A 27,926-nucleotide genomic window follows, 5' to 3' on the forward strand; every position below is an offset into this window, starting at 1 on the left:
ATCCCTCAAAAAAAAAAAGTTTGATTGGAATGTCCGATGGCTCACAAAAATCTGACGATCGTACACAGGCATTAAAAAGAGAGGAAACACCCGCAAAAAAAGGACACGAGAGGGGAATCTGAACACCTTTATCAGACAAGACGGTGACAATGACAAGTCTCCTCTTGCGGTCAAGCCTTGATAGAAGATGAGGCAATAGAACGTGGTCATCTTTAAGCCATGATTTGCAATGTTTCGTTAAAAAGATCTTATTTGTACGCTACGTTTTAACCACATACATGTATATTTGAAAGTGTTGTCTTGTTTCTTGCACTACCATTCAACTGTATATAAGTTCCCCGCAACAAAAAAGAAAGAATAACTTACAAGCACAACAAGTTCTCAGTAAACCAGCCTTTCCAATTGTCACCAGCATGTCAATCATCGTAGTCATGGGGTTCTTCATGTTTGTCTCCCTTTGTCTCCCATGTTTGGCCAGTCCCGTGCATGTAGCCACCTTGTCCACAGCTGAAACTGCCACAACAAGCGCCACCGACCACCAGACGCTCATGTCATTTAGGTCTCTGATAAAAGGAGATCCATTCCAGGCTCTGAATTCATGGGGAAACCAGTCGATCCCTATGTGCCAATGGCGCGGCGTAGCCTGCGGCATGCGTGGCCACCGCCGTGGCCATGTCGTAGCGCTGGATCTCCGTGGGCTAAACCTTCTCGGCACCATCACCTCTTCCATAGGTAATCTAACTTACCTCAGGCGGTTGGGCCTCCAAGAGAACCGCTTTCATGGTACCATACCATCAGAGCTTGGACATCTATTACAACTCGAGTATCTGAACCTCAGCAACAATTCTATCGGTGGGGAGATCCCACCGGCACTGACCACTTGTGTGCAGCTTCAATTTCTCGACCTGATGCACAACATGCATAAAGGCTTAGTGCCCCGGGAGCTGGCATCCCTCCACAATCTTGAGGTACTCGCTCTTGGATACAACAACCTTACAGGAAATATCCCTGTGGAGATCGGAAACCTGAAAGGCCTGATCCGTCTTCATCTTGAATCAAACAAGATAGTAGGAGAAATCCCAACGGAAATTGCTAATCTTCAAAACTTAACAGATTTAAGTCTTGATTCCAATGGTTTGACAGGCCGTGTTCCCGCCTCGCTCGCAGGCCTCCAGAAATTACAAATCTTGTATCTTTCCAACAACCATCTTTCAGGGACGATTCCACCTTCCCTAGGAAACCTCTCATCACTACAAATTCTAGATGTCCAAATAAATGGATTAACTGGTAACATCCCTGAGTCATTAGGAAATCTGAATCTCCTCAACGTCCTTTCTCTCACATCTAATAGCCTGACAGGCCCAATCCCTTGCACTCTTGGAAAACTCAGTTCTCTGATTGAGTTTTATCTGAACGGGAATCTACTGGAGGGTTCCATTCCACCTTCAGTTTACAATCTTTCATCAGTCAAATACTTTGCCGTGCAATACAACAACCTTAGTGGGTCCATTTCAGATGACTTGGGTAATAAGTTTCCAGAACTCAAGCAGCTTGCCGTAGATAACAATCAATTTCATGGGCCCATCCCCGAGTCTTTGTGCAATGCGTCAATGGTTGAATATGTTCAATTGGGCAGCAACTTTCTTTCAGGTGTGATACCAAAATGTCTTGGAGCCAAAATGAAGAGCTTATCTGTACTGGGTCTCTCATACGGTCAGCTAGAAGCAAGGAATGATCCTGATTGGGGCTTCATTTCTAGCTTGACAAATTGTAGTATGTTGCAGTACCTAACTCTGGGCTATAACAAACTAGAAGGAGTGCTGCCAAATTCAATAGCGAATCTTTCCACAAATTTAATTTTTCTCAGCATTAAAAGCAACATGCTACGGGGAAATATACCTCAAGGACTTGGAAACTTAGTCAACTTAAAATACTTGCGGCTGGAAAATAATCTCCTGCATGGGAACATTCCTGAATCCATTGGCAATCTTGGGATGCTGGGTGAACTATTCTTGTCATACAACAGTTTATCTGGACCAATTCCACCAACACTTGGAAATCTCACATCTTTAAATAGACTCGTCCTTGGCAAAAATTTGCTTACTGGCCCCATACCATCCAGCCTTAGAAGCTGTCCTTTGGAGACACTCAGCCTAGCATTCAATCAGCTTGTTGGTCCAATACCAAAAGAGATTTTCCTCATATCTACACTATCTGTTCTCTTGCAGCTCCAAGGCAACATGTTAACTGGGACATTTCCTCCAGAAGTAAGTAATCTAGTGAATCTTGGATCTCTTGATGTGTCTGACAATAGTTTATCTGGCTCAATTCCTGCCTCGCTAGCTCAGTGCCGAAGTTTGGAGTATCTCAGTCTGAGTAGAAACCTGTTTCAAGGCACAATTCCAGCATCAATATCACAGCTGAAAGGCCTTCTAGTTCTTGATGTTTCAAGAAACAACTTGTCCAAGAGCATCCCAGTCTTCCTCGGGGACATGCAGGGGCTTGTTACCCTCAACCTGTCATTCAACAACTTTGAAGGTGAAGTCCCGGAACATGGATTATTTCTGAATGCAAGTGCAGCTCTCATTGAAGGGAACTATGGCTTATGTGGAGGCATCCCCCAATTTTACTTGCCTCCCTGCTCAAGTCATACATCCAAGAAGTGGTATCACAAGCTTGTCTTGTCCATCTCAGTAGGCAGCGCAGTTTTGTGCGTTGTCTTAGTACTATTTGCAGTATTTGCACAACGGAATTTGAGAAGCAAGTTTGCAAAGATGAGAAGGGTTCCATCACTCCATGGTGGACAACACATAAGGGTTACATATGCTGAATTAGTGAAAGCAACAAGTGGGTTTGCTCCTGAGAACCTCTTAGGCACAGGAAGCTTCGGCTCGGTGTATAGAGGAACAATGATGGAGGGTGATCAGGAAGTGATTGTTGCTGTGAAGGTGCTCAACCTCCAGCAGCGAGGGGCATCTCAGAGCTTTGTTGCAGAATGCGAGACCTTAAGATGTGTTAGACATCGAAACCTTGTGAAGATATTGACCATGTGCTCAAGTATTGATTTCAGTGGCCTCGACTTCAAAGCTCTCGTGTTTGAGTTTATGCCAAATGGAAATCTAGATCAATGGCTACACAGCCATCTCCTGGAAGATGGGAGCCATGAGGTTCTTAGTCTTATCCAAAGGATAGATATTGCCATTGATGTAGCTTCGGCACTTGAATATCTTCACAACTATAAGCCAGTGCCAATAGTTCATTGTGATCTTAAGCCAAGCAATATTCTCCTCGATAATGACAAGGTTGCCCATGTTGGTGACTTTGGACTTGCAAGGTTTTTGCATCAGGATGATACTAGCGTCCCAGAGATATCAAGTGGTTGGGCTACAAGAAGGGGAACGATTGGATATGCTGCCCCAGGTTAGCCCTTAACCATTTCATCTTTGTATGCCAGCTTCTTTAATTTGCAACCTCCGTGTAGTCTTAATTCTAAAGATTTATGAATACTTGAATGCCTACAATAAAGAAAGTGAGGTTTAATTTACACTATTTATCTACTTAGGGTATCTCTGCGCGGTTTTAGAAAGTCAAAGCACTAATTTATAAGCAAATACATATTTTGTAAGCATTTGTTTGGCTTACTGATGAGAAACAACCTATTTTATAATCATTTGTAGATCTTGCTGATGAGAAACATTGTTACCCCAAATAGCAAGTGATTTCCATTTCCATTAAAATGCTAACAGTTTCAACAAAATTCCGCATTGTTTTTCATGATAAACATGCTTTCTAACTGTAAACTAACTGCGCATACATACATGTCCAGAGTACGGTCAAGGAAATGAAGTCTCAGTCTATGGTGATACCTACAGCTACGGAATACTCTTGTTAGAGTTGTTCACTGGTAAAAGGCCAACGGATGATGAGTTTCAGCAAGATCTAAACCTACATAGGTACGTCGACAGAGATCTGAGAGACCAAGGCACCAACAGGGTGGACCTGAGTTCACTGGTACAAAGGATAAAAATAACTTCTGCATCTGAGAGTGCAACAGAGATGAGAACTGCGTGCATCACTTCAGTTCTGAACATAGGAATATTATGTTCGAAGGAACTACCAACTGACCGCATGCATATTGCTGATGCTACAAGAGAGCTACTGGGGATCAGAGACAAATATCGTACACACCTATTGAGTGAAGGTGAATCCATCTAGATGCCTGCTGACCTTCGCTTCATTTGGATTAGTATTCATCCGGTTCATCAAACAGAAGGTGGTGCAAGCTTTGTTGTTGCAATTTAATAGCCAATTACTATGTTCATGGTGTGTGAACAGTGGTACTCGTACACCACAATATATCTTAGGGATCAGGTGAAAATTCTAGTTAGAACATACTTAGAATCACATCATGTTTATTCCTCTGCTTCTATCTTGAGGCAAATTTGTGTAGTTAACAGATAAATAAGCACTCTTTTATCATCAAAAGAGTCATGATATATAAGAAATTTACTCAACTTCTGATAGGCGCCAGATCAAATCAAGCAAACACACATATACCTGTAAACGGACACGTCCGTGGCGTTCCACCAAGTGCCGCTTGTGCCCTTGTAAATTGAACGGGACGTTTCAGCTTGTCCATTTTTACTCCCGTCACGGTAAGCGGCTGGCCGGTTGCCCGCTACGTAGCTGACCAAATCTTTGCCTCGTATACGTGCGGCTCTGGTTTCTTGCTCCCGGCAGCAGAGGCATCGGGCTGGGCGTCGGAGTAGCTGATGCAGTTCCGCATCGTGAGCTCCTCCACCCTCTCGTCGGCCCCGCTGTTGGACAGGCCGACGTCCTTGGCCCCGCCCTCGGAGCTGAAGAAGGAGAAGTGCTCCGACCAGTAGAGCTCGCGCGCCAGCGGGAGCGGCGTGGCCGGCATCTCTAGCGCCTCGCTCCCCGACGGTTGTGGCTGCAGCTGCAGGGGCTTAATCTGCGCATCGCCGACCGCGCCGCCGTCCCTTCCATGCCCGAAACCTACGCCGAGGAAACTAGCCCGCGGCCTTCCGGTGAGATCACGCCGCAACGGAGCATTCCCCTCCAGCTGCTGACTGCTACTCCTCCTCCGCCGATTCAGTGGCGACCACGCCGCTGGGCGGGCACTGCGCACCCACGGAGAATCCCTCCCGGCCGGCCGCGCGAGAGAGGGGACCAGGGCGGCCCCGCGCGGAGTACCTGCAGGCCAGGAGCGGAGGGATGGGGCGGCGGCGGACTCCATCCCCATGGGCCATGGAGGGGTCAGGAGCGGCGTGACGGCGGTAGCAAGGTAAATGGACTTGGGCTGGCACTGGCAGCGCCGTGGCCTGCCGTTTCCATTTACAAAAGATGGAAATACTACCTGATGGTGTTCTCCATACCTCAAAACGCTGTGGTTCCTTTTGGTGAAGAGATATCATGAAGTTGGTTGATAATTGCAGGGAAGTCTCTGAGATCTCCACTGGGGCAGGTGACACTGTTCTTGTCAGGTATATGGAATAGCACAGCCTTGCAACAACAATTACCAAGACTTTATTTATATTTTTCCCTAGATGTTAATATTTCAATCCAAGAAGTGGTTGGCTCAGGAAAGATCCCAACTTTTTTGTTTGCCTCCCTCCCAGCAAGGTGGATCCATGGGGTGCCCAATCTTATCCAAAGGTTGATACCACTATTGATGTAGCTTCTGCACTCGAATATTTTCACCACAATAAGCTAGTGCCAATAGTTCATTGTGATCAGAAGACAAGCAAAATTGTCTGTGACAATCATGGTTGTTCATGTGTGCGATTTTGAAATTACAAGATGTATACATCAAAAACCATAGTATCCCATTGGGCATATCAAGTGACTGGGGAAAGAACAAAAGGAACTAGGTACGTTGCTCCTTCACACGGTAGGTGCTGAAATCAAGTGAAGAGAAACAGCAACTATCTTCATATGTTACCCAACGCCTTGTAAGTCACGGTATACGAAATATTGCAAATGGTTGAAGGATTTCTATGCCTTGAGTTGATGCTTCCACGTGCGAGATGCCTCAAATAAAAAGGTTATGCAAACTTTGATTTTTATGGTTTCTATTTGTCAATGAGATTAATTCTCCAACATATCAAGAAAGTTGCTATCGCCCTTCACTAGGTTTTAGCACCGATTGTGTTGACTGATTTATGATTCGCCTAAAAATAAGTATGGAATGATTTAGGATCATGACTGCAGTAGTGATAAAGATAATTTACCGATCAATTGAATCAAATATACAAATAGAGCTTTCTTCATGAACACATCAAAGTAACAAATTTAACTTCACAAATAGCATGGAGAAATTGCCAAAAAGATTGTGTCATTCCATCAAGTAATAAACTCCACTAACTGCTATTCTGATATACCCTTTATTGATGTATGTTATGGTACAAGAGATAATTTATTGTGTACGAAACATATCATAGCCCTTCAATATATTCAAATCTTCCTACATTTCAAACAGATAAATTCCATATAAATGACTATCAAGCAAAGTTTACACAACTGCAAGCTAAGCAGATCCGTAGAATATCAAGGATTATTGAGAGGGTGCAAATCCATACTTGCTATGAGAGTTCAGCAGCACATGGTAGATTGGGTCTTGGTATGATACTTGGAGAAGTTGAACCACAATGTAGCCACATGTTGTGATGCTAAAACAAAGAAGAAAGAGGATAAGAGTAAATAAGTTGCATACACAAGAGGCTGTATGCATCGCTTGATGCAGGCTGGGAATATACCTCATTTCGAAAGAAAGAAAAAAGTTGCATACACAAATTAATACTTGATGCTGCATGCACTACAATTTTGTACAATATAGTACTTGAGAAAATGCCTACCACATGTTAACCAAAAATAATCCTAGCGGACACTCTTAGAGTATTAAAATGTATGAGTCTCACACCTAGCATCAACATAAAAACTCATGCTAAATCAAACGAACATCTGGTGGTAATAATTCATCAGCATGGACAAAAAAAAAATCAGTTAGTACTAATTGCATCTTATGTTTTTTTTTAGATAAAAGAGCGGGAGTGGTGTTTTGGAACATTGTACATATGCTCCCTATATTTTGAAATGCATCTTACACATATTTTCAATTTTAAAAAAATTAAAACAAAAAATTTACACGTACATCTTCACGTGCTACGCGCTCACAAAGTCGTTTCTTAAAAAAAATCGACTTATCATGTGTCATGTGTAAAAAATACAAAATTCAGAGCTAAAAATAATGTTTTTCACAAGATAAACTCTTTTTTTTACATAGATCACAAAAAATATTGATTTTTGGCGGAAACTTGACAAACTTACATATATTATGGAGATGTACATGCAGAATTGTTTGTCCAAAATTTCCGACATTTCGAAATATGAGTTTGGTAGAGGGGGTATACGCACCCGGGAGCCGAACTGAATTTCCGTAAAAGAGCTGTGTTATATTAAGCCAATACCCTGTCTGATACAATACGGTTTACAATGCAATCAGGAATAATCCTAGACCACTCCTTGGACAATTTATTCATGCAGCCTTGTTTCGTCATACTATGAGCAGCTTCATTTGCTGATCTCCTCACCGCTCGCACCGAGAACTCATCGAAGTCTTGAAGAAGAGATTTTATTTCTGACACTAGCGGACCGTACACAAAACGATCCCGACCCTTCTTGCAAAGCTTCGCTGCAACCTCGACACTGTCCGTCTCTAGAATGACTCGCTGACTCCGAGCCTCTTTCGCAACCAGAAGACCCCTCTTGCATGCCATCAACTCGGCCCCTCTGCATCCAACAAGTGCGGGAAAAAATGGCATGCTCCCGCCACAAAGATACCATGATGATCGCGAACGACCACACCACCCCCACCAACACCATCAGTAGAGTGAAAAGCACCGTCAACGTTTACCTTGTGCCAACCATCACTCGGAGGAAGCCAGTGCTCCCTGATCTTCCCGGGGTTGGTTTACAGTGGATGTTAAACCATTCCTCCACCATATCCAATGTCTTCCTGACTAGAACCCTTGGATCCTCAACTTGCTTAGAAACCCGAGCATCATTCCGAGTTTGCCACAAATTGTAAATAAGCATTACCGCCGTAGCAGCCACCCTTCCATCCATCTTTCCAATTCAATCTAGGATCCAACCTTTGATTCGAGAATGACATGCCACGTGAGCAGGGGGTTTTCCATCACCACCTCCACCGCCTCTTCAAGAAGATGCCAAGTCATAGCCGAATGAGGGCAGGACCAAAACCTGTGGGACAAGCTCTCCACTCTGTGGCACACTAGATAGGTAATATCGTCTTTTATACATCTGCGTTTGAGCTCCTTCCCCACTGCAAGTCTATTCTCAATCAGCCGCCAGAAGTGCACCTGCACCTTGCCTGGCACATTTGTTCCCCACATCGCGAGCCACCCCTTATGTTGGTCACATGAACGAGAGGATTCCTGCCCACCCCTCCGAATCTTCTTCCTATGAACCGCCAGGTGGTATGCTGACTTTACTGAGAAGATCCCGGATTTTGTATGATTCCAAGCTATAAAATCCTCCATCCCCGGCCTACCAACATGAATTTTCAGAATATCCTCGACATCCGCCTCATAGAAAAATTGCCTTATCTCCGACTCATCCCATGCCCCTCCACCCGAAAGCATAAGATCACTGACATATTTGGGGCAGATAGCTTCCTTACATCCCAGTGGATGTTGGGCACTAGCTCTTGGGATCCAGCGATCCTCCATTACTTTCACAGCCTCACCATCCCCAATACGCCACACTAATCCTTCTCGAAGCAACTCACATCCATGGACTATGCTTCGCCATGTGTACGAGGCTCTCTTAGGACATGGCGCTGATAGAAAATCACCATCTCTGTAGTATCTTGCTTTCAAAACTTTCGCACATAAGGAGTCTGGATTAGTCAATAGCCTCCAACCCTGTTTCGCCAAAAAGGCTTGGTTGAAACACTCATAGTCCCTAAAACCCAGTCCTCCCTGATCCTTTCGTTTGCACATCCTTTCCCAAGCCACCCAATGAACCTTGCGCTGCTCTTGGGCATCTCCCAACCAGAATTTTGAAGACACGGAGCTAAGATTTTTGCACTGTTTTTTAGAGAACCAGAAGCAGCTCATAGGATACGCTGGTACAGCTTGAAGAACATATTTGAAAATAACACCTTTAGCTTCTTTAGACATACCATGTCCCTTCAAACCTTTTACCTTTGTCCATGATTGATCTGTGGCATATTTAAAGCAACCATCCTTTGATCGACCCTCTACCGTAGGCAGTCCTAGGTAGCGTTCTGACAACGCCTCACATGAAATACCAATGCGAGTCTTCACATCCTCCTTCACCGTATCGGGGCAGCCAGGGGCAAAGAAAATAGCCGATTTATTCAGATTTACTCTCTGTCCCGAGCTCACCTCATAATCTTAAAGGATTTTCTTCAGAGTCTGAATACTACTCGCATTAGCTTCCAGAAAGACCACACTGTCGTCAGCAAACAACAAATGGGTAATATGGGGTCCCTGGGCTTCAAACTGAACTCCTCTGATTAGGTTGTTTGCTTGAGCTTCTCTTAGGAGTGCTGAAAAACCTTCCACACAGAAGAGAAAAAGATAAGGGGAAATAGGATCCCCCTGTCTCAAACCTCGTGAGGGAAGAAAACTTTCCGAAATATCTCCATTGAGCTTAACCGAAAACATGACCGTAGTGATACATCGCATCACCATCTGAACCCAAGGGAGAGCAAACTCCATTTTGATCAGCATTCGTTCCAGGAAGATCAGGCAATTAGTATGGTAAAATTATAGTTGTATGAACCATAAGAACTCATATGTTATGTAGTGATATGTTAAGACCATGTATGTTGGAAGCCCCAAACAAGAATTATATACCTTCCAAAGCATATCAACAAGCATATCTAAATGACTGATGAGATCCAAGTCGACTCCTTTTGAACAACCCATACCTGTAGACATATCATCAAAGATTAACCGTTTGGCCTTGTGTTGCACATCAGGGAGTAAAATACAAGAAAGTGCATTCTCAACCAAGAATAAACTTCACCAGCTAGTAGCTAGAAATATGGAAGTTACTGAGCAAACTAAAAATAATCACCATCAAGGAAATTAAAACATACTGACATAGCATATTTTCTAAGAGGGGCTAAAAAAAGTAGGAGTGTATACAGGAAATATTATAGATTAACTTAGGCTCCGGTTGGAAACGTCTGTTAAAAATTGAGTGGAGATTTCTGGTTCCCAGGCTTCGGTGATCACTTTATTAAAAAAAATCAAAAATCATATTTAAAAGTTTCAAAAAAAATCTGAAATGATTCTGGAATTAGTCAATGATTTATCCCAAAAACATGCAAAATCACAATGCGAAATTCTTTGTATTCTGGGATACCCAAAAACTGACAAAATCTGATAATTTAAAATGTGCATTGTTCACTACACTCATATCCACACTTTAAAAAAAATTGTGTATACCAGAATTAAACGAATTTTGCATGCTTGTAGGATACATAATTGATTGCATCCCAATATTTTCATATTGCTTTAAAACTGTTAAATATGATTTTAGAATTTTTAAAAATAAAAGGATCACTGGGAGCTCTTCGAAAAATGCACACATGTTTTGACACACCTAACACCAAACAGTAACATCCATTCACGTCAAAAAAAAACTATATCACACGTCCACGTTGAAACGAAAGATGGTTAATTCTATCATTTGGTGTTTGGGACAAAGCTGCCACAACATCCAGACAGGCTAAGTATTAATTTATCATCCTTACCAAGTAGCACTGCAGGGGCTAAATATCTTAAATCTCGTCCATCCATTTAGCAGTGTTTGCTACTAGTAATCCACTTATTCATATAAATAAGTGGAAAAGAGATTACCATATGTAACTTATATGTGGGCCCTGCTATTGAGTTGAAATATGAATCTTTACCTACTAATAAAGGAAGGAAGGTTTCTCCCCAAAAATTTCGTCCGTTTTAAAACTACCCCTATTTTTAGATCACAATTACAGGAACTGTCACCGCCTAAGGCCTTGTTTGGCAGCCCGGGTTCTAGGTGGATTCACGTGTATTTTACCAGCCTAGCCCATTACCCAGAAATACTCGCTACAGCCCATTTGGCAGCCCGGTATAGAGGCGTGTAAGCCCGAGAAAACTCCCACAAACTCGTCGGCTTGACGGGTTTTCAAGACGCGAGGAGGGTGACGCGTTTCTTACACGCTCGGTGGCGGCAGCGGCGGCTGCAGCAAAACTACCGTCGCGGCGGAGCTTCACCGACGGCACGGTCGATCTTGCCGCCATCAGATTTCGCCGCCGCCAGATCTCGCCACCGCGTCCTCCCGCCACCACCTCCTCGACACGAAGACCTCTTCGGTCGCCAGATCCCGCCGCCTCCTCGCCGTCGCCCCCAACGGAACCTCCAACCACCGTATCCTCTGCGCCGTCAGCTCGGCCACCAGCAGCTCCGTTGAACTGGCGTTCACTCCGGTATGAATTTGTTATACTCTGTGACTTACCTGTGCAGGGAAAAATTTATCTGGCTTAATTCGTTGGGTCTTGTAGTTGCCTGTAGGATCCGTAGTTGTGCAGTTATACTCTGAAAATCTTGTGGATTTGATGATATTCAAAGAGCTCTGGTATGGACCATACTCGCCATACCGTATGGTGTTTTGGTATATACATGGCGAGTACTTTGTAGTTTCTCATAGCAGGTCAAGCATACAATCTCTGCCTGGGGAGCCTGGGAGCTTTATATTGCAGAATCTTGCTAAGTGTTGGGCTTGGTTGTTATGAGTACTGATAAGTGTGCTGTCAGATAACTCAAATGCAAAGTTATGGACGTTATCGGTGTTTGTTTTTGTTTCTGTCCTGGCTTGGACATGTCGTGTCCTGAAGCTTTTAGACATTGTTGACTTGCCCTGCTAAAACAAGTCTGCTTGGTCAGCATCCTATTTAGACATTGTTGACTTGCATCTGCTAAAACAAAGCGTAGCAGTTTCCGTTTGCAGTAACATATGCAGCTTACTAACAGTTTATGCCTCTTTTTCAGCTTACTGACAGTTGGCTAGGTTAACTTGAGGTAAGATCATTGCTCTCGTCTCTAATTTTCTGTAACACTTCTCATCCTGAATGCTATGGTTCATAGATACATCTTTCAAATGCTATTCTACTGTGCTGAATTATTTCTCATGTTTTCAAATGTTATGTTTTCTCATGTTTTCAAATGCTATGTTTGTACAAACACATAAGCCCAGCAATTTTCTGGATAGGATTCAGTGCCTGTTAGTTTTGGAAAGTTGATAGAGATTACATTCATTTGTATGTGCATATCTTGCCTTCTGGTTCATGATTTTGTTATTTCCTGTAGATTTTCTCTTTTACCGTCTGACATGTCCTGGGTCTGTTCTAAAAAAAAAGTCAGTATTTCATTGATTTTTGGCAACCTGAAATCAACCGTCACTCACAGGCTCACAATGAATTGGCAGAAATGCCGCATCAAATACTTTACAGGCTAGTTGCTACTTGATAGTTGCTACAAGCTGTGCCTAAACTATCCAGAGAGTCCATGTTGCTTTCAGTTTCAGGCAATTGAAAATGAAATCCTATTGATCTATTGGAGTGGCTGACGGTAGACTGTAAACAATGCGCTTGCAGCCAAAGATGTCGCTTTGCCCTAAGTAGGTTCGCAATAAAGTATGACCATGATTTTATCTTGTATGCTTAAAAAGTGTACCCATTATCTATCTCTGAACAATGGTTAGCTGGAACTAATCGGGAAACTGAAACCACTAGTCGGAAACGACGACTTACTATGTGCTGACGAAGTGAACGAAGTTCATCAAACTGATCATCTGAGCAATGATCTACACTACTCCTAAGTCATGACAAAATATATTAAACATTTGCAATGTCAAGTGAATTAAGGATACCAACAGGCATGTAAATTGGTATGCAGAGCATCTGAAATGCAGCAATCAGAATTCAGAATCATTTTCATTATTACCTATGCTGCAAGATGAGAGCATGCTATCCTACTGTGCTGAATTATTTCTCCTGTTTTCAAATGCTATGTTTTCAACTTGATTCCTTACGTTCGTCATTATTATTTTTTAACTAACTTCACAGATCTGACACATGTTTATTAATGAATGTTCAATGTCCTTTCAGGTATTGTTCTCATCTATCCCACCTATGGAAGATTGTCTTGAGAAGGGAGAAAAATCTCATCTATGTATCACTCTTGCTTTTGATGGGAGGAGATGTACTGATTTTTTTTTTGATGCAGTGTACTTAAAGCGGCGGAAGCTTGTTTTAACTGTTGGTCGTTAAGCTAGGGACATGTTTAGCCTGTTTCATTGTGTCAGGGCCTTGTTGCTGGATGTTCAGTTTGCACTGGTATCATGTGTTCGAGAATCTTATTTCGCAACAATTAACTTCAGCGCTCCTGCATGCTTCAGGACACAAGTTTACAAGGGATTGTTGTTAATGTACTCTGATCAAGAAGTTGTACTCCCTTACTTGAAGTGCTACCTAAAAACTAATGCTAGAACTTCGGTTACTTGTGATGCCGAGCTGTTGATGAACAAAATGGCATAAAGTTTTGTTTTTTATTACTTCACTCTGCAACGTGTCATTTGCTACAGGTTAGTTTCCAATTGCAACCAAATCAAAACCTATGTGCCAAACGATAGGGTTGGGTGGAGTGTATTGTGGTGTAAAGAGTATAGGGTGGGGGAAGGGGATTTGGTGAACGGAGTGTATTCACCCAATACACTTGCAAAAACACTCTCAAAAACTCTAGGATACACTCTTGCCAAACAAGGCCTTAACCTGGAGCCCTAGATCCTCCCTCTCTGCGTCGTTCCCCGCCGCCAGCGCCCAGCAGGAGGAAAAGGAACCCCGCCCCGACATGGCCATTCATGCTGCATGCTGGTTGCGTCAAAGTCTTGGCTGTCCGATGCGTCGAGGTCGCAGCCGTCTGCTGCGTGGACACATCCTCCCATCGTCTCTTCTGAAAGAGGGCCGCCACCGACGGTCGCCCGCGTGCCCAGAGCTCTCGGCCGCCGGCTGCATCCACCTAGCGTCCGCACGTTCAGAGCTCTCCGCCGCCGGATGCAGTAAGCCAACGCGGCCTCCCTGAAATCTGCTCCCGCCTGTGCTACGGGGACCAACAGAGGGGACTAGGAGGTAGTAGTGCAGGCGATTTGATGAATCCAATCGTGATTTCGTGATGAAGAACTTTGCTGAATCCCATGTGAACTCACTCCTACCCCGTATGCTTTTCAGATGCAATCAGGCATCAAAGATGGGCAAGCGCCAAGTTTGCTCCACTATCTGAAACAAAGCAACAGTAAGATTTAAGATCAGGGAAGCATCTTCCATGAACTTAACTAGGGAGGATCGGACTCAGGTGTGGCACAAGGTAGCTTTCCGGGACGGCGCACATGAGCTTAAAACAGCCTGCCGGCAGGAGCACGGGGACGGCGCGCTGTACAAGTGACTCCCTCCTGCGATGGGCCTTCTGCAGGGCATTCAGATGTGCCGCCTGCTGCAGGTGGTGAAGAGGTTGGGGTGCCTCTGATGCCGCCCGTTAGGAGGGCGATTCAGGTTGCTGCTGCTGGTGTTCAGAAGTTTGGGGCGGCAGGCAGTTTGACTGGCATATCGGAATCAAGATCTTGGCTCCAGTTGTTGCCGGATTTGGTTGATTACCATAGCCCCAGTTGATGTCCTTGCTCTCCCCGACTTAGCAACTCTGCATGAATTTGATATCAGATAAGAACAAACTGGTATGAGATGTGTCAACATCATCTCAGCTCACACACTCATTTGTTCAAAGTCTGGAAACTGAAAACTAGCTGCCGTTTTGGTCATGGATTTGGTTGCCCATTAGTTCCTTTTGTTTACTTTCACGGGCACAAGATGTTGTGATGCTCAGTGCACACATCCCAATATTTGATACAGACTTACAACTTTGTCGCAAAGATTCAACTGAGTGCTGAAATTCAGCTGCCCAAAAGAAATCAACCCTCACTACATTTCTCTATAGCTACTTGATTCTGTTTTTACGAAGTTTTCTTGTTTGCACAACGGAGGTATGTAATTCTTTTTTACTTTGTATGTACATTCCAAAATAAGTGTTCAATATGTTATAGATTGTAATTTATTAAAATCCAGTCCCGAGGTTCAAAATGATATATTGACAGTGTGAACATTGGACAGTGTCGGGCACCCTTTGCGGTCTCTCCAGTGCCAGATGGCCAAGACCGCGTGGATGTGGATTTCGTGCAAGTGTGCTCTTCCCATGTCTGATTAGTTTGAATCGTCCCATCTCTACAAGGTATACACCATGTCTTTCCCCATGTCTGAGTCTGAGCTGATTATATTACAGGTTATTTAATTGTAGTTCATGGTTGCAATTGAATTGTGGCCAATTAAGAGCATACATGGATATCAGTACGGTAGGGTGACATCTGAAATCTTTTGAGAAAGCAAGAAGTAAAGAATGCTCTTGCTTTTAGTACTGAATGGTTGCTGTCAAATTATCGACTTAATCCGTAGCAACGCACGGGCTCTTTTGCTAGTTAATTCTTATTTTTACATGTGAATGAGTAATAGTATCATTTTTATGACGAATTCTTTTGTGGTACCCCAAATCAATAACAGCCATCTATTTTAGTCCATCCAAAGGCTCAAAAGAAGTCATACTGCTCTAAAAAACGAGAGAGGTATCGGATGTCCCCGAAGGGACAAAAAAAAAACGAGAGAGGTATGTATCATACCGATGCCAAATTTCGCAGCAAACTAGAAAGAGGCCCTAGCCGGACCCAGCCCAGTAGATACCCATGGCCCAATTAACGTCCAGGCACATTGTGCGGCCGGGTGTTGAGGAGGGAAAACCTATACACCGACCAGGTCGGTGGCTACCGGCCACCGCACACCTCCTGGTCGGGTATGGGCCAGGCCCATTAGTGTCTATTTAGCCTGTAGCAGTTCGTTTTTCGTTTTTCTATTTTCTTTTCTGGTTTCTTTTTCTGGTTTCTTTTTCTGTTTTCTTTTTCTTTTTTCTATTTTCGGTTTTGTTTATATTTTTCAGATTCGAAAATTTCAATTTTTAAAAATTGTTCAAATTCAAAAATGTTTAAATTCAAAAATGTTCAAAATTGAAAACCGTTCAAATCCGAAAATCGTTCGAATTCGAAAATCGTTCGAATTCGAAAATCGTTCGAATTTGAAAACCGTTCAACTTTGAAATTTTTTCAAATTCAAAAATTGTTCTAATATGAAAATCGTTCAGATTCAAAAATTGTTCAAATATAAATTTTGTTCAAATTCGGAAATTGTTCATAGAGTAAACTATATTTTTGTTCAAATTTAAAAATGTTCAAATCTGAAAAATGTTCAGATTTTTAAAAAGTTACTTATTTTTAATTTGAATTTTTAAATTTTGACAAATGTTCAGATTTTAAAAAATTCTTTTAAAAAAGAAAACAAACAACAGAAAACAAAAAGAAACGAAAAAGAGAAAACGAATTACCTGATGTTGGGCCGCGGCCCAGCTAGCTACCCTGGAGCGCGAGGGTGTGCGGCATCCTCCCAGCGCCGACCAGGTCGGTGTCGAGGAGCTCCCTGTTGAGGAAGGGGACGGGATGGCCTAACCCTCGTTCATTAGGGAACTCCCTGGGTTGGGTGCAGCCGGCAATCCACAACTCCGACGCCGGCGTGCTTGCGAGATATTCACCTCCCCCTCCCCCTCCGCCGCCCCTTCCCGTACATGTCCTGGCCACGTTCCCTTGGCCGGCGACGACGGCGGTCGATTCCGGCGAAGCGCAACACCGGCGCCCTCTTCCCGGCCGCGGCACCCTTGGCCTCACCGCCGATTGAAGATGGAGTTCCCCGTCCTCTTCGCACGCGAAGACGCCCGAGGTATTCACAGCGGTCCGGGAACGGTGCGTGGCGATCATCACGTCGCGGCGCCCGTGCCGGCTCGGCGGTGGCGCAGGAGTTGGAGGAGGCCGACAAAGTGGTGCTGGTAGGTGACGATTTGAGGCGTCGCGGGCGCGTGATTCGGTGGTCCAAGGCGTCGCCCGCGCGTCGGCTTCTCCCGCGTCGGTCCTTCGCGGTGGTCGTCGTCGGCTCGTCGCCATCCAGACCGTGGTGGACTGCGAGCTGGACATGAATTCATCCCAGCGCGGCGGCAAGATGGTGTTCGGCATGCAGTTCTCGTCGCATAGGGGTTCAGCGGCGAGGTGGCCACGACAACCAGGTGGCCGGCGCTCATGCGGGTGCCGGGAAGGTGTGTCTGCGCTCTAAGCGACCGCCTGGTGGCCAACATTGGGTCACTGAGCGAGTGCCAGCTCGCTGAACAAGATACGACAGACTCCCTGTAAATTTGTGCTACCACATTCTGAAATGAATACTGAAAATTGCAGTATAGAGTATTGGTATCGGTAGTTTTACTACACCATTGTGTCATTTTTCGTGGAAACAACAATTAGCTTGATGCATAGAAGTTTACAATGCCAAAGAAATGAGGAGAGAAAGTGTGAGTAGTTATGCTAATACAACACATTTTGCCGTTGGGCTGACAAAACATGGAAAAGAGGTGCCATACATCATTGTTGCAATCTAGAATATGTTTTAACAATTTACAAGTTTGTTGCATCAATTTCTTTTCTTCTATAGTATGGTAGATCTGAACCTTCCATTTGTTTACAAGTGTGTAGTTAGGCTACTTGTATGTTCATCATATATCTCAAATACAACAAAAGTGATAGTATGTGCATAAGTCATATTCAAGTTGATGAGCAAAATAAAGATTGCAATGCTTATAAAGTTGTAATGAAGCTTATGGCTTGCACATTTTTAATAATACAAATAGTATAGTAAGCCTTATGTCTTGTTCTTTCTTGACAAATATGTTTAAAATCCACTGAGCAAGTTTAATTTAAAAAGAAATGTTTCCATAATAAATTTTTGCCAGGCCTCTTTCATGGCTTTGATCACCAGTAGCTAGAAAATCATAGTAATTCATGATTGCTTCCATCAGCTCTGTTTCTGTTTTCTTTTGTTATTAGTCTCTATAAGCATCATCATACTACATTGTCCAGTTAGTTCTCTGCTATAGCAAGAGCTTCATTATTTATTTTTCGACCAGTGCAAGCACAATGTTGCTTCGACTGATTTGTTTGGAATGACAACAGCCTAGCTATTCTGACCAGCTAAAAGAGAAATCATGACAAAGTATTTGGCCTTCATGTCGTAGGTACTTGCCATCCATCGGCACATGTGGCGCTGGATGTTCACTGGCTGTATCTTAAGAAGGTGGCCTAGTTCAGCAGCAATTATGAATGCTCACTGATTGCGTGTCAGCGAGTTGATTAATTTAAAGTACGCCTGCTGTGAGCATCTCTACCCTGACGATGACGAAGACCTGAGCCACAAGCACAAGTTTAAGACCTGGCTTAGCAAGATTGACGGCAGAGGACCTGGATTTCATGGCGAGGCATGATTAGAATTTGCTATGATCAGCTTTTCTCCGGTGTTTACTTGAATTTGTCATGTTTCAGACTAGCTGTTTTTATCTATTTTGGTACTAGTACTGTTTACTTCAATTTTTCATTCTGTTTGATTCAGAGATCTTGTTATTAAATATACAATTTGGATACTAGTTATCATATTTTTGAAATAGTTCAATTGCACACTGAAACTCACCATCGACACAACTCAAACAGATCAACGAACCGACATAGCCATTTTTTGTGTCTGTGGTACAGATCAAAAGGATCAAAACAGTTTTGATGTCTAAAATAGGTCAGGCATTTTTGTGTCTGTACAGATCAAAAGGATCAACACAGTTTTGATGTCTAAAATAGGTCAGGCGACCAAACAAAGGTGGTACACTTTCAGCTCCTCCATGGCTCCATGCCATATTTTCCTTAGCCAACAAGGGGCTCTGTCGGCTCATCTCAATCAGAGACAGACGGATACCGTGTCAGTGCAAAACATACCTAACTGTCGACTCGGCTATATGGCTCTTACCTAGCATTTCCAAGCACCCAAATTCTAGTACCACCACCCTTATCTAGACCCTGAACCTGAAAATGCTCTCTTTCTCAAGACCTTTTACTAAGCCATCATTTCATTTCATTCAAGGGATACATGGAACGCAGAAAGAAAACACCAGCAAAACTGAGTTTTTTCTTGCAAATTAACTACGCGGCTTCTACTCTCTTTTTTTTGCGAAAGAAATATACGGAGTAGTATTGATTAAGCTAAAGGAGAAGCCTCCTGTAGGCAACACACATAAACATTCTGATCTAGGTTACATTTTCAGCACTCGATCTTCCCCTATTTACTAACAAATGACCAGAACGATTTTGGCTCCTATCGACTGCTAACAACTTCAATTGCTTGATTTCTTGCACCGTATGACTGAACATGATCTGTCCAAGTCCGGAGACTTGATCATCCGGACTGCTTCCACACTGTCCATCTCAACAATGCAAGGCTGATCAGACCATTCTCTTGTCTTGGCAATGCCTTCCCTGCAAGCAACAAGCTCAGCTTCCAGTGGCGAGGTGCATGCTGGAATGCATCGGCAGGCAGACAACAAAACTGATCCGGTATCATCCCGCAGGACCAAGCCAGCACCCCCGTTCCCTACATGTTCACTGTAAGACCCATCCACGTTAAGCTTCAGGAAGCCTGCATCAGATTTTAGCCATGTACGAGCCAGTTTCTCACATCGTTGCTGAAACCACCTGTCTCTCTTAATCTCCTGATAGTTAACAACAGCTTGTTGCTTTCCTTTTACATCTGCCTGCGGGTAGTACTTGATGGATGTTAGTGAATCAACATAGCTACAAAGAAACCTTCATTGTAGCAAGAAAACTTTTGTTTTGATCCTGCAAATTAACTACGGCTATGACCATGTGTGCCATTTGAATCAACTTAACACATCCATGATCAAGAATCCTGTGAGGAGCAGCTATCAAATGCATAAGCAGAGATCAAGAATCCCCTGAGAAGCAGCATCCATACAGTCAATGTACCTGAATAAATAGGAGTTAATATATTAGCATCCATACATCAGCATCTTAACTATCTCATTATCTCTGACCAAATCATGGACTAAACCAAACCCAACAACATTGATGCACATAGATCTTACAGAAACCAATAGTGCTGCACTAGCAAAAGAAATTGCATGCCAAGCATGCATGCAGTGAATTTTAATTTTTCAGAGTGTCTAGAGGAATTTCAGGCATACACACAGTGAATTTTATTTTTCCTCCAATCACTGATATCTTATATCGAAATCTAGAATAAGGACTTAACATAGTTGGACAAAGTTTCCAAATATAAGGTTAACTCTTATGGGCAGACCATTCTTTCGGTTGTCCTGACTGTTCTTTCGTTGCTCTCAACTGTACAATGGCCTCTGCTAGAGTGTCTAGACCGAACATACTCAAATGAAATTTTATCATATGATCAGTTAGTGTCCATAATTTCAGTTCCAGGCTTGTGGCAGATTTCACAATGGTTGACCAAAATAACAGTTATCCTTGTTGATATGTAACTATCATTGTATATATAAATGGCATAGCTTTCTCACTCAGACATATGTTGTGGCTATACAACAGGTTGGTACTAAATTAGATCTATGACTTAACATCTCACTGGAACTGAAGTTCACCGTGAACTGAAACTTACTGGAGCCTTGAGATGCCTGTGGAAGCTCCTAGCAAAGATCCCATTAGTACCACCAGAAAGTTGAAGAAATTTCTTATGCAACTCAACGTACCTGCCGGCGAGATTGTTCTGGCGTCTGTTGATGTTGCAGCGGTATCGACCTACTGGTGGCGTCGCTCGCCGGCCACGCACAACGGGGCCGATCTCCAGAATATATCTGCACCATTCAACTAGACCATGACCAAAAGCAAGGGATGTCTAATACTATCTGATACTGCCTATTTTTCCGTTGGCTGGGTGGGGTGATGAGAAATACGCTACCTAGAGTCGGCGTCTCTCGATGTTGCGGCGGCGTCGACCTGGTGCCGGAGATGCATGACCGGGCCGATCCGCTGGCGGCGGCGGTCGCCCTCGATGCAGGACGACGGGGAGTCGATGGCGGCGGCAGCGTTCGCCCTCCATGCAGGACGACGGGGAGTCGATGGCGGCGGCGGCGTTCGCGCTCCAGGCAGGACGACGGGGAGTCGATGGCGGCGGCGGCGTTCGCGCTCCAGGCAGGACGACGGGATGCCGAGGGTGTTCGATGGGGGCGGCGGTCGCGCTCCACACGGACGACGGGATGATGTTGGAGGCGGCGTTTGTGACATAGGGCGTCCCGTGCTGGGCCAATTGTTGGGCCGGTCTCACTACTGCTACTTTTAATTTTTTCCTCCACTATCTATGTCTTGTTGGCCTATCGGGCCGTTTAATCCTGACCGTTGCCTAAATCATACCTCTCCACTCCTCAGGTGTGGTAAAAGGTACTGTAAGAAGCCTTTATGACAGGTATGTCAAAGGATGTGTAATTTGGAAAGATCCTTAAAAAGTATAATTATGTATGCCAGATAAAACTATGCATAGTTCACATAGAATAAACGCTAATTGCTGTGGAAAATTACTGAGATTTGAAGATGACTCATCGATATTGCAAAGACATCTATATAGAAGTCAAATAAGGTTGCAGCCATCCACCTGTGCACGAGAATTGTAAGTTTGAGATTTCTAATTGTATATACCAGCGAAATTAGATAAGCCAAGCAAAAGTACCAAAAAATAACTTTTCGAAGTTTGCGTAATAAATAAACAAATATATTTAATAAGTACCTACATAGTCAAATCAATGGAAAATATACAATAAGTTAATGAAGTCAGCATCATAAAAGATTTACTTGAGTCATGCCTCCAACGATTCTCTTTTAACTTTGAATGGCTTGCAGTCTTGTACACAACAATGGTGATTTCTTTACCAAGTAGGCAATATCTTTTTGACATGCCGAATCTGTGTCGGATTTTGACATTGGTGCTAGATTCTGATGTTACTTTGTGTCCAATATCTTTTTACCAAATTGGACGTCTGAGTTGGATACATACACAGAAACCAATGTCCGAGTAACACAGCTAGGTACTCACGGACAGAAGCATTGAAAAATGACTCTTCGTTGCATATGTGGACTTCTAGGACGATTCCCATATCTCATGCTTTACTTCATATTTTGAAACTACGTAGGGTTAAACTACGTAGGGTTTTATGCGCATTTAAGGGTTCTGCAATCTACCTAATCACTAGCTCTTTTATCTGCTACATCTACCTGGACACACAATATTTCAAATCGATAGTTCTAAGAAAAGGACGAACATGAATTATGAATGTAATCTCTTACGGTGTCAACAAATCCTTCCTAAAAGGAAGGCCATCTGTAACAACAGTATACATGACAAGTGCAGCCATGAGTATGCCCAAAAGGCTAAAAATAGTTCTCCCAACTGTGACAAAAGAACACTTCCTTTCTCGTAAATTATCTTGCCTGAAAAAGGAGATGTATAATCAGTTTTAGTTTGATATTAGTGTCAACAGAAAAGAGCAGAGCTAAAACTCGTCTTCGTTCATCTTGATGTGCAGTAACGCAATCATCTTTATTTCTCCCTATTCATTGAGTGAAAGTAGCGACTAACTGTGGCACAGTAGAACATAGCAGAGGCAATGTACCAATAAGGTGACTCCACATGCTCATTTTGTTCAAACTACAGAAAACTACTCATTTGATGTTGGCACAGCTGTCTTCTTGATATTATTTATTGTTGTTACTTTATGTGCAATGCAAGGAACTAGAAGTTCAGAATAAGTTAGTGCCAAGAGCTTAGAAACTAACAGTTTCAGTGTACCAAATAGGCATAAGAATTGATTAATGCAGGCATAGTAAACAGAACAAGTATCAATAAACAATGATGTGAAGGAATGCCGTCAAAGCTAATCATGAATTACGGATATAATATTAACGATTTCTGACTGATGCAGTTCTTTTCAGAATTGCAGTTATTAAATCATATATTGTGATGTCGACAAAATAGTTGACTCAGATGTATCAGTATCCAGCAAACAATGGAGAAGAATATGATTATATACCTGAGCAATAAATGATCAAGTGGATCTTCCGAAGGCCCTGGAGGAGTTATCTCAAATAGCTTGGTAACAATGTAAGCGCATGTAGTAGCACTGAGAAAAAAAAAGTAAAATGATCACATTGAACAGAATAAAGCGCCTCCAATCAAACAGAACTGTGAAACAAGCCAAGATAGATGAAGAAGAAACAAGATTATTTGCAAAGAGGAATCATACCTGCCGAAACAAAACAACAGAACTACCCAGAAGACAGAAGTAATCCAGTTTACTTCCTTGTAGACAACCCAAACCTGAAACACGATAAACAAAATAAAACACTTCAATCTGATGTTAAAGTTGGATACATATATTTAAGTCCACATTATTTAGACCCATAGCAAAGTTAAGACAGCATTCTAGTTCTCAACTGCATAACCAAGCATCATTTTCAGGAAACACAAGGACTGTATCTCAATCCAATGATAGAAGAAGAGTTGTAGTCACAAACTGAAGAAGGCTACGCACGCACGCACATATGGAAAGGCCTGCATCCCCCTATAGAACCAAGTGCTGGCTTGGTAGCTTGAACTCACAGTGGTGAGCTCATCCACCTGGGTTTGAACTGCTGGGTGAGCGTTCGCACCAAACGGGGTGCTATCCGCATGAAAATTTCTGAATATGTCACATTTCTACCTAACAACGTATACCCAAGGGAGGGATCCTTCCCCCGTTGGTCAACGCTTTTGCATCTACCTATAGAAGAAGAAGCTGCAACCCAGAATCCCAGGCTGATGCCAAAGACCTAGCTTCAGTCTTGATGACAACCTTGATTGCTGGGAGGTCCAGACATACATGCCGTCGAAGACAACATTGACTCAGGTTTACGCATTTAATCAATGGACTTCAAAAATTATTTACTAGTTCTTCATGCATAAGCAGGACTGATGCAAATATGTATCTGAACAAGGTTATAGCAGAATGTCTCCTAGCTTGGTTAGGGAGTTGGAAATTTAGATAGCTCCACTATACATCTCATCTCTTGGCTGCAATTATTGTTAGCTTTATTAACTGCAAATGTAATTAGCTACTTAAATTGCTTGAGCACTCTTATATAAAGAGACCATCATCTATGAACAGGAAGAAACATTAAATTCATCAACATCGCCATCTCTAATCTCTTTGCTCTCCAAAGTAAGCTGCACAAATCTACTGTCCTCCCGATGATATTTGCTCCATAATGATCTAGCGATCAATAAAAAATATATTTGCAATCTCCAAAGAGTGTGTCAAGGATAACATTGCTACTAATGCAAGGGGTATTATGTACTACTATTGAATTTCATCTCTGAGTTGCAATTCATGTATAATCATCGCTGTTTCAGCCGAAAAAAGGCAATGCAGTTACACATATGGTACCAAATTTGAGAATTCCTGAATTACTTTCATATAGACGCAAAGGAAACACAATGAATTGATAGAAGACACTTATGCAAAAATACAATTCTATAGATAATTTTATCAACTATATATTAGGATTATATTTTCCCAAGTTTAAAATAGTGGGCTATGCTTCTTAGCGGCGATAATTTCTAGACGGTGAGAAAGCTTAGCGAAGCTATAGGGTAGCTAAATCATTTAGCATTTTTTTACAAAATAAGAAAACTCCTAGAAAATTAGGCATTGAACATTCATATCATCTATACATATGACATTTAATTTAATAATACAAACTTGTGCTGAAAAATCATGATGATTGGAGTAATAAAAGTAGTGCATAAATCCATATTACATAAGTAGGTCTAACTTTTAAATTGAAATGTTAAAATATTTTAATTTCAAAAAAAAATGTTAAAATATTTGGGATTAGCGGATAAGTAGCGCTATTTTTAGCCCGATTTAGCGAGCTATCATCGAGAGATTCTATTTAGCACTAAAGTGATTATCTTTAGCGAGAGTGATGTGAATCCGCTATAGCGATGCTATAGCAAAGAGATAGCGCGCTATTTAAAACTTTGTATTTTTCACAATAGTTCAACTTAATCAATAACAGATAGCAAAAAAAAAAAAACCATCTTGTAGTCCACTCGTGTACAATGTGTGCAACATGTTGTACTACCAAATATTCTAAACATCGTAAGATTTGTGTACATACCATCGGAACAAACCAATTTCTGCTCACCTCACGCCCCGCCCGTCTGGCCCACATATAGACTGTAACAACCGGACTGAGATCCGGTGCCCCGACTGAGGCAGGGCACGGATGAACAGTACCGTGCCCTGCTGCCTTGGCTGTTGGATCAAAAATGAATAGACCAGATTTTGCACTGTAGCATGTACTGTGGATGTCACTGTAGTAGGTACTGTGGACGATGCACTGTAGCAAATATACTATAGCATACGCACTGTAGATGTCCCCTGTAGCATGCGCCGTTCATCCAGCCATCGGTTCTCGATCCAACGGCCAGAAAAGGCAGTAGGGCACGGTACTGTTCATCCGTGCCCTGCCTCAGTCAGGGCACCGGATCTCATTCCGTACCAACCGCCACGTCTCCCGGCCGAAGGGTGCTGTGCGGGACAGAGCGCCGGAGAAAGAGCGCGTCACGGGTGAAGGGGGCAGAGTTGTGCGTCGATGCGTGCGAGCGAAGGGGAGCAGAGCGCAGGCCCTAAAAAATGGAATGGCTGGGCCGAGCTTCCATCGTGGTTCGTGGGGAGTTGATCGATTCGGGAGGGGCCAACGACACTGGGATCGTTCGGGAAGTTTTGTCTCTCATTGGTAAGCCAGCTTCACGGGCGACAGGGACCGGGTTATTTTCTACGTACAAAAGATTGACCCGGTTTTTAACCTAGCAACCTACGTAGAAGATAACTGACCTAACACACCGTACCCATTTGCTGGAATTTCCAACTGAAATAAAGGTTCCGTTTTCATTACAGCCAAATATGTCAGGTATGAAATCTCCATAGAAGACGAGGCAATAAAATTTGGTCATCTTTAAGCCGTCAATTGCAATCATGGCCGGCTCTGACCGTTGACCGCATACCCAGCAAAGTCACTCCCGGCCGTACTCTGTCATAAGAGCGTCTACATTTAGAGCATCTCCACTAGCGACCTTCAAATAGTCGCCGGCAAGGACGCCGGCATTACTGTATGGGAGTGTCGGTAGTGCATCCTCCAGGGGATGCTGTTCCCACACCGGCGTCTCCTAAACGGTGGCCCCAAAAAAAATATTATTTTCACAATATTTTGAAAAATCACACAAATATAATTAAATTATTCATACAATCAATTAAATCAATAGTACTTAAATTATTCATACAATCAATCAAACAAATAGTACTTAAATTATTCATACAACCCAACAAATAAATAGTACTTAGATTATTCATACAACCCAACAAACAAATAGTACTTAAATTATTCATACATGCAAATAAATAGAAATAAAATCATGCATTGTTGGCGGCTCCTCTCCTCGCCCACAAATGCGCAGCTAGATCCGTCTTCAGTTGTGCATGGACATCTGCATCTCGAATTTCATTGTGTATATAAGGAAAAGCGCCAAATTCTTGGGTACATGCTCTACCTCAGCGAGTGGCCCTTGATAATCAAATGGTTGATCATCCTGCACAGGTGCGTCGCGCTCGCTCTCAATGATCATGTTGTGCATGATCACACAGACGTTCATCACCTTCCATATATGAGCCTCAGACCAAGTGAGAGCAGGGTACCTGACAATGGCGAAACGCTGCTGAAGCACCCCAAAAAGCACGCTCAACATCCTTGCATGCTGCTTCCTGGCATGATGCAAAATAGGCTTCTATCTCGTTTGATGGAGAGGGAATTGTCTTCACAAATGTAGCATACGTCGGGTAGATACCATCAGCTAAATAGTACCCCTTGTTGTATGCGCGGCCGTTTACCTCAAAGTTCACGGTAGGAGCTTGTCCCTCAGCTAGCCTGGCAAACACCGGAAAGCGCTGCAACACGTTGATATCATTGTTTGTTCCTGCCATGCCAAAAAATGCATGTCAAATCCAAAGCTCATGATCTGCCACCACCTCAAAAATAACACTGCACTCACCAGTATGCCCCTTGTAGATCCCCTACCAAGCAAAATGGCAATTCTTACAGCCCCAATGCATACAGCCAATGCTTCCCAGCATCTCAGGAAACCCTCTTGTTGCATTCTTTTGCAGGATCCGAGCTGTATCATCTTCTCTTGGTGCTCTTAAATAGTCTTTAGCAAACACCGCTATGACGGCTCGGCAGAACCTATAGAGATTCTCTGTACATGTCGACTCTGCCATCCGTAGGTAGTTATTGGTTGTATCTGGAGGAGCTCCGTATGCAAGACAGCGCATTGCAGCAGTGCACTTCTGAATTGAGGTGAAGCCCCACAAACCTGTGCAATCTTGCTTGGCCATGAAGTACTTGTCGTACTCCCTGACGCCGTGGACAATCTTCAAGAACAACTCCTTGTTCATCCTAAACCGGCGCCAAAATTCCTTCGGCGAATGAGTCGCGTCATCGTTGAAGTAGTCGGCGTCAAGCAGCATTGCGCCGGCTTGAGGATGCCGGTTGATGTTCCTCCTCTTGCCTGACTTTGAGCTGTCGCGCCGAGGCACGACGAAGAAAGGCTAGCGAACGCACAGCATGTTCGTCAGAATCAGTTGTTGTTGTTGCCGCCGAATAGCCTGAGCGTTCCGCTCCTCCGTTAACAGCTCCACCATCATCTCGTCGTCACTGTCCATCACGGCAA

The 27,926-nt window shown here is 43.2% G+C and overlaps 1 protein-coding gene and 1 pseudogene across 1 annotated transcript; one reads left to right on the forward strand and one right to left on the reverse strand.

Annotated features, from left to right (window-relative positions):
* Positions 1-377: 377 nt before the first annotated feature.
* LOC124703606 (receptor kinase-like protein Xa21) lies at positions 378-4,479 on the forward strand. The gene is made up of 2 exons (XM_047235829.1): positions 378-3,420; positions 3,827-4,479. Exons 1-2 carry the CDS (start codon positions 414-416, stop codon positions 4,213-4,215), a joined length of 3,396 nt encoding a protein of 1,131 aa, XP_047091785.1. The 5' UTR covers positions 378-413; the 3' UTR covers positions 4,216-4,479.
* Positions 4,480-6,136: 1,657 nt separating this feature from the next.
* On the reverse strand, positions 6,137-27,918 carry LOC124696730 (annotated as a pseudogene).
* Between the last annotated feature and the right edge of the window lie 8 nt (positions 27,919-27,926).

This window comes from Lolium rigidum, chromosome 3 (assembly GCF_022539505.1).
Source record: "Lolium rigidum isolate FL_2022 chromosome 3, APGP_CSIRO_Lrig_0.1, whole genome shotgun sequence".
NCBI lineage: Eukaryota > Viridiplantae > Streptophyta > Magnoliopsida > Poales > Poaceae > Lolium > Lolium rigidum.

Coding starts and splice junctions, on each gene's coding strand:
- LOC124703606 (XM_047235829.1), top strand. CDS start 414: ATGTCAATCATCGTAGTCATGGGGTTCTTCATGTTTGTCTCCCTTTGT. Junction 3,421..3,826: donor GATTGGATATGCTGCCCCAG/GTTAGCCCTTAA, acceptor ATACATGTCCAG/AGTACGGTCAAGGAAATGAA.